General features: G+C 47.7%; 5 protein-coding genes across 5 annotated transcripts; 2 read left to right on the top strand and 3 right to left on the bottom strand.

The window, feature by feature from the left end:
* Positions 1–1,054: 1,054 nt before the first annotated feature.
* On the bottom strand, positions 1,055–2,740 carry F9C07_1599860 (endoplasmic reticulum-resident kdel protein). The gene is made up of 2 exons (XM_041292442.2): positions 1,728–2,740; positions 1,055–1,675 (listed from the first exon to the last, which is right to left on the bottom strand). Exons 1-2 carry the CDS (start codon positions 2,683–2,685, stop codon positions 1,266–1,268), a joined length of 1,368 nt encoding a protein of 455 aa, XP_041146877.1. The 5' UTR covers positions 2,686–2,740; the 3' UTR covers positions 1,055–1,265.
* Positions 2,741–4,216: 1,476 nt separating this feature from the next.
* F9C07_10267 (pectin lyase fold/virulence factor) lies at positions 4,217–5,666 on the bottom strand (the record flags this gene model as incomplete). Its single annotated transcript, XM_041292441.1, has 4 exons — positions 4,217–4,506; positions 4,561–4,818; positions 4,878–5,230; positions 5,308–5,666. 4 exons carry the CDS (start codon positions 5,664–5,666, stop codon positions 4,217–4,219), a joined length of 1,260 nt encoding a protein of 419 aa, XP_041146876.1.
* Positions 5,667–8,175: 2,509 nt separating this feature from the next.
* Positions 8,176–9,267, top strand: F9C07_10268 (putative spherulin 4-like cell surface protein; the record flags this gene model as incomplete). Its single annotated transcript, XM_041292457.1, has 3 exons — positions 8,176–8,468; positions 8,539–8,896; positions 8,959–9,267. 3 exons carry the CDS (start codon positions 8,176–8,178, stop codon positions 9,265–9,267), a joined length of 960 nt encoding a protein of 319 aa, XP_041146875.1.
* A 1,131-nt stretch (positions 9,268–10,398) lies between these two features.
* F9C07_10269 (putative MFS monocarboxylate transporter) lies at positions 10,399–11,780 on the top strand (the record flags this gene model as incomplete). Its single annotated transcript, XM_041292456.1, has 2 exons — positions 10,399–10,603; positions 10,660–11,780. 2 exons carry the CDS (start codon positions 10,399–10,401, stop codon positions 11,778–11,780), a joined length of 1,326 nt encoding a protein of 441 aa, XP_041146874.1.
* A 418-nt stretch (positions 11,781–12,198) lies between these two features.
* Positions 12,199–12,582, bottom strand: F9C07_10270 (uncharacterized protein; the record flags this gene model as incomplete). Its single annotated transcript, XM_041286119.2, has 1 exon — positions 12,199–12,582. The coding sequence occupies one exon, from the start codon at positions 12,580–12,582 to the stop codon at positions 12,199–12,201; it is 384 nt and encodes a 127-aa protein (XP_041146873.2).
* Positions 12,583–13,096: the final 514 nt, after the last annotated feature.

Raw genomic sequence — 13,096 nt, 5'->3', positions numbered from 1 at the left:
GCGAGCTCCTCCAGCTGAGGTTGAGGATTTACTGTGCTACTACTGAATGGTGCAGAAAGATCGGGCTGATCCTAGTGGATATCATTTCCTTTCAACGAACCCTGTCGGCTATATACAAAAGATAATAGGTCCACCCTTGATCTAGTGGTTCCGATAGTTCCACTTATAATATATAAGCGAACCACTCCACAGAGATATAGGATGTGAAAGGATCGTGTTGATCTTGGTAGAGCGGTTCGCTTACAGGTCGTGGGTGGAACGGATCAGAATTGCTCTACCAAAGATGGTCAGATGATCTTTTGTGTACTCCGTACAGCTGGCAAGATTCATCAATAGGAAATAATATGCAACCACCCCCAACATGGATCAGCACGATCTTTGCCCACCCTACAGAGCACCCCGGAGTATCTCAGTACGTTGTGGCTCGGGGTCAGGGTGGACTGCCTCAGGGATTATAAGGATCCCATTTAGAAGATACGCTGCTTATAGTGGCTTGTATGTACTTAAAAGATCCCGGGTATGAAATTAGGGTTTCGAATACAATTAGTAATACGAACAAAAAACAAATCACGTCAGCTTTATCACTTTAGTCATAGCGTCAGTCTTTGGGCAGCTGAATGCAGCGCCGATCACTCAGATCCGTCGAGGCGAACCGACGTCCTATTTTGCCTTTACTATCACCTGGTTATCCGCCCCAGCAAAGTGCGGGTAGATCCGTTTTACAGTAATAAATTTGAGAAATGGTACTCTAGTATCATGTTTTCGAATCAACACGGTCTAATTCACCCAAATACGGCTGGTTTCACGTTGCTTTTACTGGTATATCAAGTCAGGCGGGCCTGAGGCAGAGATGGTGTCACATGACCTGGATTAGAGAATTCCGGAGAGCTCTATCGTGTAATGTTAATTCTATAAATCATGAAAAATTAGAGGACCTATACTCTTAAGATATATATAGACTTTGGATAATTCTCAAGAAGTTTTATACCCAGATTAGCTCTCATTAGCCTGTCTGCCTGAAGCCGCATCCTGACATGTGCCTTGAACACCTTATTCACAACATTATCTATGGCCGATCCTTCTTCTGCTAAGATAGGCCCGCGTTGGAAGACTTATCCTAGAGCCCTAAGGCTATGACCAGGAGCTCGGAATCCAGGTCTTCCTTCGTTTCTTATTGCTCATGCTGAGAGCTGATGCCGAAGCCGCTGTATCTCATCTAAATCGGATTCTGTGTCATCTGTATATACTTCAAATCTCAACATTGGTCATGGAAACTGCATCATTTTCTGGCTATCAAGCAATATGAAAGATTCATAACGTATACCCCTGAGTACAAATTCAGATGGAGAAATTGCGTCGGTAATATGTCGCGACGCTGCTGTCCACTGATCCAAAAGCTCACGCCAATAACATGACTCTGCAGCTGGAGTCAAATATCGATCCCGAAACGTTGTGACACTATTATTGGCAATGCGCTCAGCAGACGCTGGATCGTCTAGCAACGTCTGCATTTTCGCTGGCAGGTCAGAAAAGTCGCGCTCTACTTCGACAAAATTCTGATCTGGGCCGGACGAAACAAGGAGGTAGTGGTGGTGTTGGATATACTGGAGTTTATGTGCGACGACGACGGAACCGCATGCCTGGCGATATTTAAGGGAAGCTGAATAAGATCGTCCTAGTGCAAATCTGTTAGCAGTGTCCGTTGAGATGAACAGAGACAATCATACCTTCTACATGAGCAATGAAGCGATACCGGCAGTGTTCCTCCATGCTGATAAAGTTCGTCTTATCCTTCCATACTACTTCTTTGACGTCAGCCCATGGCTGATTCCTTGCTGCCTCCAGCAACGCCCGTCGCATCTTCGCCGCAAAGCTCAGTTTCCCCCTCCACACCAGCTTAGCCTCTTTCTCCTCCCAAGGGACATCTTTCTGTCGAATACGATCCACCACCTGAGTATACGGACCGATCTTGCTGTCAACCTTGCCGTGTTCCCAAGCCCAGAAGCCGAAGTCCGGCATGAGCCACACGGCTTTCTCATCTGGCTTTCGGGCCAAGACCCATAGAGGGTGATGAGGACTGGCAACATCGTCTACTTTGTCCTCTACAGAGAAAATGAACTCTGTATTAGGTAGAGCAGAAGTATTAGGACTCGAGGCTAATGCCCGATGGATCGAACCCAAGATACCCAAGATTTTACGCCGATGGTCGTCTCCTCTGGCATGAGTGGATATCACATATAGCTGACCATTGACTACTGCTGCACGAGCCATGCCATCCACCAGATGAATGTCATTCAAGTCATGCATGGATATGCCATGCTTTGCAGTCCAGAATGCCTGCGCGCGGTGGACATCTTCGAACAGGCCTGGAAAGAAACCCTGGCACTGGGCAGCATTCAGGGATAGGTTATGTGCGTCGTAGACTGGGTTATAAGCTCGTGCTTGTGGTGTTGGATCCTCAGGGAGACCAGAAGCACAACGGAGACAACTCCCGCATTCGAATGACACGGCTGTTTGGCAAGCACAATGGCCTGCAGGAATGAGGTGGTTTATCAAGGATGATACATTGTCTCGATCGGAGTTGACACCGAACCACAGGGACCAGATGAGCAGCCCAAGGATGCCACCCACGATGGAAGGGATCCCGAAACGAAATAGGTAGCGACTCTGGTTCGGTCGTGTCATGATGTCTACGGGCGGAAGAACATGGTGAGCGAACGTGTTTTAAAAAGTCTTCAACAGAATTACGAGGAATTTTGACCACCCCATTGCTTAGCGTCAGTAGACCGAGACAGAATGATGTAACACTATATCATTGTCTACTATGTATCAGGGGCACGATTGCTTAACGGTGTGACGATCTTGTGTTGGCCAGCGGTTTTTCTTTTATTCGTTGGCTTGGTACATACAAAAGTCCTTGACTTTTCCTTCCTGGGAAATGATCTTGCACTTGGCATTGACCGATTAGCCTCATCCTGGTTCCAGTACTGGGATTAATTGTACTACGTATAAGTAGTAGTGGTGCGGCGCAGTGAAAGTACTTTAGTGCTAGGGCCCACAGTGACGCCCGTGGATGGCGTAGGGGGTGCAAAAAACAACTCGGCTCCACTCTATAAAGTCGCACAGTAATAATATTAGGAGGTCAAAGGGTATCACTAATAAGATAAGAGAATTTGTGCTACGATGGGCAGGTTTACCAAGAATTGAATCAGAGATCCACAAGCAAATGCTAAGCATAGAAAAGGAACATGGCAGCCAAGCCTACGTTGGTGGCGCAATGTCAAGCTTCCATATGAACCCCTGTGGGCCTCGAGGTAGTCCACTTGGCAGTTATAGCGGTGGATTTGAGAGTTTCCCCGAAGACCCTGTTTTAGATCGGGGAATCAGATCCTTCGTATGTCCGGTGGCGGATTTTCAGAATATTTTCCAACGAATCTTGAGGGTTCTCGTGCCTACGATCTTAACGGCGCAGCTATACCTTTCCCCTATCTCTATAAAGCTTGGCATTATGCCGATCCTAGAGAAATTGCCTCAGATTCTCAATTTAGGTCTCAATTACAATCTTAGGCTGACTCAGGCAAATCAGAACTCTTACGTAGAAAGTACATGAAAGGGAACGTATGATTGACTAGCCATTAACAATGTAGACAATTAGAATGATCGGGGATGGTCTACTATGTCTCTCCACTTGGGGTTCGTTCGGTCCTAATTGAGTGGATCGATTTATGGCCCCCAAGCACTAACTGGTACGATTCACATACTATCGCTTTAGTTTGGAAACACGTTCTCCAGTTAATCAAAGACAGACCCCATTCAAACGCCTGTTGGTTGGTTAAAGAATGCACAGCAGCTCTGGAGGATTCACATGCTCATCGGGAGCTCCTGCGCATAATTTTTTCAATCATTAAACTTACTATGTCTGAGCATCTCTGAGCCCTAGCATGAAAGCCCCGGAAAATTCATAAATGCCCTGTAGAATCCCGGGCAACAACGTTGGTTAGGGACATTGCTACCTACAAACATAATATCGTGGAGTAATTGATCCACGACTTCATAAATCCCATAAAGTCCGCACAATTACCTTAAGAGACATTCATATATGTCAAGAAGCTCGATTGTCTTTCTCATTGGTGAAATTGCTTAGTAGAAAAGTATGTAAGATTTATGTATGTACAATGCAAGGCATGATGAACACCCAGCAAACCTGGCCAAACAATCAAGCGTAGCTGGAAGGAACCAAAGAGTTTGCCCAGACCTCCAGGAAAGTGTAACCACTGGTATCCAGGTCCATGGAATCCGCAGTGTTGGGGTCTGTTCCAAGCTCTGCCTCGGCATCGTCGGGGATTCCATCGCCATCGGTATCGGTAGGGGTCGTACCCTGGTCGAGGTCACCCGCGCCTCCCATGTCCGCTTCGTCGGAGATCAGTGCGCCGTCTTTGCCGTAGGATTCGACCTGGGCGACTAACTGGGTGTCGACACTGTCCCTCACCTTTGATGCTCCAGCATCTATGTACTATTAGTATGTTATAGCGGTGGAGCGTCTGTAGAACTGCAACTTACACTTGGTGACATAGGTCAGAGCATCGTCCGGAGATAAGACGGATGCGACAGCTGGATAGTCGTACTTTTCGGTAACGAGATCCATTCCACCGTAATTGGTGGAATCCACGCCGAGTTCGCTTCCGTTGAGAGTGCCATCCTTGTCAGAGTCATAATAGTTTGTCTCAACATAGGCATGGAAGTTCTCGTTGCCACGAGTAAAAGCCGTGACTGACGTATCCGGTCCGCTAATGAAGTAGTTGCCGATGACGTTGACATCTGTCTACAGCGTTAGCCCAGGATATATGATATACGACCCAGAAGGGTATATGACGAACTCGACTCTCCATCAGAACCTCCGGCAATATAACCACCACCGCCGCCCCAGTTATAGATCACGTTATTAGTGAACTCGTTGACACCCTTAACCTTAGGGTTGCGCGTTTTATTGTCAATGTACAGATTGCGGAACAGCGACACGCCCCCGTCGGTTTGCATCAAACCACCGCAGGAATGAGTCTCCAGGCCCTGCGCGATAATGCTGTTTTGTATGGTAACGTTGCTGACATCACCGTTGATCGAGAATGTCTCGTCACGACCCCAAGAGACAGAGACGTGGTCGAAGATCATGTTCTTTCCATCAGCAATGCCCATGGCGTCTTTTCCTGATGACCCGCCTTTGCCCATGCGACTATAGTTTGGGTTCCTTTGGTTAGCAGGTGTTCTGGATGGGACAAAAATATAATGGTCTTCACGCCTGGTGCTTACATCCTGATATACCGCACGATGGCATCATCGGCATTCGAAAATGACCACCCATTTCCATATACGGTGATACCATCTCCAGGGGCCGTTTGTCCCAGAATTGTCACTTGTTTCGACACGACGATGCGATCGGTGATTTCAATTACTCCTCCCACGGAGAACACCACGATCCGACCGGGCTGAGATACAGCATCGCGCAACGACCCTTCTCCGGAGTCATTTAAGTTGGACACAACATACACTTCACCCTGACGACCGCCGACCGCGTTCGCCCCAAATCCCTCTGCACCAGGGAAGGCGACCAAGGCCGATGTAAAGTGGAGAAGCGACAGGCAACTAATCAAAGAGGGAGTGAGCCGCATATTGGCTAGTGGCTAAGAGAAGACAAGTTCGAACGCGATAGAAGATTGTCTTTCCATTTCCTTCGGAGATACATGGAGTGCATATTTGTACCTACCACTATTCAGCACCGTGTCGCATACAGATTAGCCGCCAAGGAGGCCATTGATTAATGCATGAATCGGGTGTTTTGGCAGTTCCCATTAGATTAAGAGAGGGTCTGACTCGGTATATGCGAAGTTTAAGCGACGTTTAGCTGCCGAATGTAAATCCCCTAGTGCTTGACCGCTGTCACAGGGTCCGACAACCCTACTTCATCCGGTAACAGAACCGTGAGGATCGACAGTGCTCGGACTCTCTGATGTTTCGGATAAGACTTTGTCTCTCAGTCGCACCCAATCAAATTGTACAGCCCCTGCATGCTGGGACTGCTTATTCCACCTATGAGGGTCGATTTTTATTTTCCAGAGGCCCGCAAGATTCCAGATAACCCCTAAACTTATGAGTCATTCTATGGACGAACTGTATAAGTCACACTAGCTACGACTTTATATCCTACCGTCTAGAGAACGTGCAACGCTATATACACAACGGGAAGCTCCGTCAGGGCTCCTGGAGGGTCGACAGCAATAGAGAGAAGAGAACGATGTATAGACATTTACAGGGGCATATTAATCAAGAGATTGTCGCAATTTGGTAGCGAGAGCTACAGGGGAAAATATGTTTGACCCTTTCCCTTAGCCTTCATCTCGATGTACTCCTTTTGGAACCAGCACAGGCTGTAGGCTGTGCTTGTGATCCTGAGCTTTTCCGCGTTGAACCTAAATAGTCTAGGCTGGATTATCTTCGCACCGTAACACCTTGAATCTTTTCCCAACGTAGTATCTGTATGTGGTGTATAGGAATATAGTCCGGCACAGAATAACGGACGATGACAATGACCTAAGATGCCACGTTCCTAGGGTAAACTTAGCGGCAATGCTTTTGGGAGCACCTAAAAGACATCGCAAACCAGAAAAACTGGATCTACCCCTGACACACAGAACGACGACATACTATAATCCCTGAATTGGATGTGCATCCCAATGCTGCAAGATCCCATCGCGATTGTTGTACAGTACCGGTTCCATCTACGCAGGTCGACCAAACATCAGGGTATACCCAACAATTGGAGACGACTTTCAAGAGAAGATGACACTAGGTCTCTAGGAGATCTACCCGCCTGGAATAAATGTACTGATACTGATATGACGTTCTGGAATCAAAGACCATTTCTGTTGAGCCTCAGTTATCCTAGATGCGAAAAGTAGTAAATACCAGGTTTGCGAAGCACATCATCCTAGGAGTTTGCAACATTTGCGCGATTGGTACTTATACACACCGACGACTTGTAAAATAATCATGACTTCCAACCTATTCAGGTTCGCACAATGCAAGTGAATGAAGGGACTCAGGAACCGGGCGTTATATGAGGAGAGGATCCGTGGCGCTTGACTGACACCAATCAGGGTCTAGAAATACACATGACACTGACAGCTAATTTCCACCCCAACAAAGAAAGAAGCCCTAAAAGCATGTCACAGAGCTCTGGTGACGACATTTATCGAGCACATCATGTTTCATACCAGCTTCAAGGTCTGTCCTCCGAACTTTAATGTTAGGACGTATACACATGTTTGATCGTTCTTTGACGTTTGGTTCAACATCCTGAATGCTGAATATTCCATTTGAAGCCGGACAGCTCCAGAATGTCATTCATTGCAATATGACAGGCCAAAGGCAATGTTTTGAGGACCTTTTGGCTCTTTGTCGCTGTTTGATTGTGATCAACCAATGAATAATGGATAATGAAACACCCAAGGAGGGGCTGTGAACAGCATTTTCAAGTTCTTTTTGCCTCAACAATAATGGATGACATTCAATTGTGATATGTGGAGTAGACTATATCCCGCTACAAGCACCACCCGGTTGGCAAATCTGTTATCCAAGTGAATCATCAGATCATCTTTTAAGCGATCCTGATGAGGAATGGTGATCGCTCTAATGCATTCCGCATTCTCTTGGCCACGCTTAGATCTGAATTCAGCATGAGTTAACATTTTACATTCACCGTCATGAGAACTGATGCAGAGTAACCTGGTTGGCTTGTCTACCCGCCACGTGCATCAAATGTCAGAGGGAAAGGAAATAGAATTTCAAACTACCCCAGCTCCATCTTGAATTGGCCTTGTTTAGGCGTTCTAGAACAGGGGCCTGGTATGTGGAGACCATAGCATACTATATCCCCTTCCGGCACCGAGCAGAGACCGAGGAATGTAAGCCATCTTATTGAATATATAGACAGCAAGTGAATCATTACATTCTTCTAATTTGACTTCACCAGCTTCTGGAAAGCCGTTTAATTCCTAGTATTTAAACGCCCTTAATTCATTCTTTCATTCATTCTTCGCATACATTCCTTCAGTTCCTACCTTCTACCCCCAGTCATTCCCTCTTCTTTCCTCCTTTCATTCTGGCACCCACTCTATCAATATGTTGTCCGTGTATGTGCTTCGTATTCTGAGCTGTCTGCTTCTGTTGTTTCAGGTTGCACAGACAGCAATCATTCCCATTCGCCAGTATGACTCTGAAGACCAGGATGTCTCGACCAACCCCGATGCCGACACTAAGTCCAGCGAGCCTAGCTTTACACTAATGGCACCCTCAGCTTCGGCGACCTCCGCTGCATCCCAGCAGTCGGGAGGTCATCTCGCTGGCGGTACGGATATTATCATTCCTTACTATGTCTACCCAGCGGATGGGGCCTGGACGCCTCTGGAGCAACTGTACGTCTTCCACCACTCACTCCACAAGCTGTGACAGATTAGGACAGATGTACTGACCACACCTCAACAGCGCCGCCAACAACCCCAATGTGAAATTCACTGTCATCATTAACCCTAGCAGCGGTCCTGGCAGGGATGCACTCCCAGATGCCAACTGGCGCAAGGCAATCCCCAAGCTCACGGCACACTCCAACGTGGCCGTCATCGGCTATGTCGCGACATGCTACGCAGGCCGGCCCATATCCGCTGTTCAGCGCGATATTACCACCTATGCCAATTGGCCGACTGCCAGCGGCGATGCCTCTTTTGCCGTGAACGGCATCTTCTTCGACGAAGCAGCCGCTGAGCTTGATGACACGAAAGTGACATACTACAAGCAACTCACCTCTCAAGTTAAGGAGAACAAGAGTTTCGGCCCACAAAACAATGTGAATACCCCCGTTCTTGACGACGCACCTCACCTGCAGCCGAAGGCTAACCAATTCTCCAGGTGGTCATGAACCCCGGAACAATCCCCGATAACGCATACCTCGACATCCCTGACTCAACAGTCATTTTCGAGTCCCCGCACAGCAGGTTCCAAGAGGCGCTTGCAGGACATGAATTCGACCGCGTTAAGAACATGGACAAGGCTCGTCTATCATCCATGGTCACCTCAGTACCCAGCGGAACCGATCTGGCGGGCCTGGTCGGGCAACTCCGTGAAATCACTGGCCACATTTACCTCAGCAACTCGGGAAGTTATCTAGAGTATTCTCAAGCTTTGGAAGAGGCGGCGCGCATTATTGGTTCCAGTTGAGTGTGGGTATCTCTGAACCGGGCTTGGAATTGATCTTGTCTGTTGATTGATATGTGACTCTGTGCAGGACACAATGTGAGTTACTCAAATTTGTATGGAAAACTATGTCTATTGTAGAGCAATAGATCTTATTTTATTCTTTCTCTGTTCTAGTTCTACGTCCTATCTTAGTTGCTATATGCGCCCGTGCAGGAAGGTGACCGTAGTTACGTGGCAGAAGGACAGAGGTTCCCTACTGACGATATTGACTTGAGTAGATAGTTTGAGACGCTAAGGTGGCACAAATTCGTATATGTAGGGAGTCACATGGGCGTATATTGGCCGAAATCCAGACTGACTCTGATGGGCGCACCAATAATTGAAGGGTATTGACGGTAAGCTGAGTTTGTCCCTGAAGCGCCAAGATAGCGCCACCGCTCTTTGAAGAAATACCGGCATGGGAAGGGTTTTGGATGATTGGACTTAACAAGTAAGTCTACTAGGTCAGTCTTTGGATGATTCCTATTCTACCTCGTCTTCGACCTTCCTGTTTTCTTCCGTGGGGAATTACACGGACGCCCATAAGGAAGCCTAAAAAGGGAAAAGGGACGGAAAGGAAACCCTGTCGGTTGTCACAGTATAATTTTAATTCAGGACTTCAACAAAGCAGGTCTGTATCACTCAGCCACCGAGGGTCAAAGCGAACAATTGACACTGGTAATTTTCAGGTATGACAAGCCCTTCCTTCCTGAAATCATGTCGACGAAGAGACGCTGATCTATACGTATATTGGATACTGACCATTCCTGGGCACCACAGCTTGGACTTGTCACGATATATATAATGTGAGGTCTATTGTCAGGGCAAAGGATATCACCTGACTGTCGGCTTGAATGACTAGAATCGGATGATAAAACTCCGTAGAGATACTATCACTGCTATTCCTACCACATACCAAGCGGACCAATACCGAATAATCCAATAGAATGGACATGAGAAGAAGTTCCGTGGATCCAACCGATCGATGACTCGTCCCGAGCTCTAGCGTCGCGCCCTGCGGATGACATGCCGGCGAACAGCCCAACCCTCATTTTAAAGATCCAGATCTGGCAACGTCAATGGGCCACATCTTGAGTCGCTCAAAGCTGCACAATGCGTCGGTTTCCTCAATATGATAATTTTGAGCTTACCAGTGACCTTGACCTTGACGTGAGGTCTGCTGTGAGTGAACCTTTAGCGGACAATCTTGACGAAAGCCGAGCAGTGTCGGCCTTCCCGGATGGCGGACGGGAGGCATGGACATGTCTACTGGGATCATTTTTGATGATGTTTCCCTCTTTTGGTTTCCAAACAGCTGGTAAGAAGATATGCCACCTGTCCGTTGAATATGAGTCTAACATTAACGCAATGTAGTTGGGTCGGTTCAGGACTATATCAGCACTCATCAACTTTCGGAATATAGCGTCAGTGACGTCGGTTGGATCACCGCCGTGCTGGTCTTCCTAACCCTATTTCTGGGTGTCCAAGTCGGCCCCCTATTCGATCGCTACGGACCGAGGATCCTGTTGATCTGCGGATCGCTTGGTAGTTTCACATCTTATATTCTGCTGGCAGAGTGCTGCGAGTACTGGCATTTCATGTTGTGCCTGGGAGTCCTTGGAGGCGTATCTGCTGCAGTTATCACTACTGTATCGATCGCAGTTTTGAGCCACTGGTTCTATCGTCGCCGTGCCCTTGCATCCGGCATTTGCATGGGCGGATCATCAGCAGGTGGCGCCGTTATCCCATTACTTCTACGAACCCTGTTTGCCAAATACGGCTGGACCTGGGCGATTAGGGTGATCGCATTCATAGCGCTCGGATGCTATACGCTGGGTTTCGCACTCGTCAAAGGCCGGCTGCCCGTCAGTACCCAAAGCCGAACGACAATCGACATACGGGCGTTCAAATCGCCCCGTTTATGTTTCCTGGCCGTCGGCGTTTTCTCCTTCGAGTTCATTATTTTCGGCTGCGCGGCACTCCTCCCAACGTACGTCCGTTATGCGGGACTCTCTCTCGACGTCCAATTCTATTCACTCACTGTCCTGAACGCTATGAGCTTCCTCGGGAGAGTCCTCCCCGGCTTCGCTGCCGACCTGGTCGGTCGATTCAATATCCTCCTGACCCTGGTAATCATGACCCTCATTGTGATGGCCGCCGTGTGGTTACCGTTCGGGTCGCGCGACGACGCCACGCTGTATGCGGTGGTGGCGATCTTCGGGTTCGGTTCGGGAGGGTGGCTCTCACTGGCGCCGGTGTGTGCAGGCCAGCTCTGCAAGACGGAAGAATACGGGCGGTTCTACGGCACCATCTATTGTGTTGCTGCGTTCGGGGTCTTGCTTACTGTTCCGGTTGGGGGAGAATTGCTCCAGTCAACTACGCCGCAGGTGCTCGTTGGGTTTTATTCGGCGGTTTTGTTGGCGGGGTTGGTGAGCATTGCGTTATCCCGATGGGCTCTTCTGGATTGGAAGTGGAGGTGGAAGGTTAAGGTGTAAATAGACTGCGTTGATAGATTATCTTGATGTGGTTGTTCACCACTTATCGTCTACATGAGTGGTTAGAAGAAGGCCATGTCATGGAAGCATCATAAGCATTATAATCCGCGTCCGTTAATGAACTGACCAAAATGATTAACATTGTTAGAATGGCTCGGAACATGGTCTGGGAACACTATGCGGTAACTAAATTTAGACAACTAAATCTGCCTGGGTTTTTGAAAAAATAGCGTCGACGATTTATTGCACATTACGTACCAACATGGCTATCGGGAGGATTGGGACTCGAAGTGGAGAGGAAATAGCTTGGATCTAAAATAGGTCTGCAAATCGCCACTTCTTGCGCATGGTCTTGTCATCTTGTGCAGAGTTGTATATGCACCAATGTATCGGATTTAAATTCTGCTATGAATTAGTCTCAGGGGGATGTGATTGATTTGACCTCCTTACCACGGGCAAAATGCAGACTCTGGCAAAGACCCATAATCTTGTTCCTTTTAAGATGATAAATTCGCCATTTCTCCTGGAAGTCTAAGTCACTACCATAGACATTTGCAGGTTCATCACCGTCCTCTCCGCTCTCCTCAGCGTCGCTCGAATCACTGTAATAGCCAGAAGAGGGAGGCATATCAAACTCATATTCGTATTCCAAAAAGCAGGGATCTTTTGCCTGGATATCTCTAAGATCCTCCACGGCAGCCACAAGAGCGATAAAGCGTTCATGATACTTTGCCGTGCACACACGGTGAGCCGAAGCAACGTCCGTAGCATGATCATTGATAACCTTCCTCTGATTCATCATAACTATGCAATGTCAATCACAGCAATGTATCTATCTGTTGGTGGATACGAACATATATAAAAGTCAAGAGGATCCCTTCTCGTTCCTTAGAGAGTCTCAAGGATGTCATAATCATGTCGATACCCCTGCTCATATAACTCTGTATCCTTTGATAAATACCCGTCGACTTCTATCGGTGGCCCTGTGAGGTATGCATGATCACGGGCATCGAGAGGAACTCCTAGCTTGTCGCGCTTAAACTTGGCAATGAAGTAATGTCTCTTAGCATGGGATTCCGGCTCTGGTCGGGTCAATTTTTCCATTACCCACTTGGGGCGTTTAGAGCTGCTTCGGGTCCGGTTTTCTTGCTCATTGTTCATTCTGAAAATAATCGTTCGGTTTGTGAACTCCCTCTCTCTCTCTCTCTCTCCCTCTGTCTGTCTCTCCCTGTGTGTGTGTTTAGTTGAATAGTAGCTCTGGTAGTACCGAGTAAATAGAGATGTGCAGAACTCGACACTCTGGAGTAGGTAGATAG

Source organism: Aspergillus flavus, chromosome 4 (assembly GCF_009017415.1).
Source record: "Aspergillus flavus chromosome 4, complete sequence".
In the NCBI taxonomy this organism is placed as follows: Eukaryota; Fungi; Ascomycota; class Eurotiomycetes; order Eurotiales; family Aspergillaceae; genus Aspergillus; species Aspergillus flavus.
The sequence above is the reverse complement of the archived record's forward strand: the minus strand, read 5'-3'. Positions and strand labels throughout refer to the sequence as shown.

Bases quoted from the DNA above. Each gene is read 5' to 3' on its own strand.
- F9C07_1599860 (XM_041292442.2), bottom strand. From the start codon at position 2,685: ATGACACGACCGAACCAGAGTCGCTACCTATTTCGTTTCGGGATCCCT. The intron at 1,676-1,727 runs GTATGATTGTCT...GATTTGCACTAG, and splicing joins CTTCATTGCTCATGTAGAAG to GACGATCTTATTCAGCTTCC.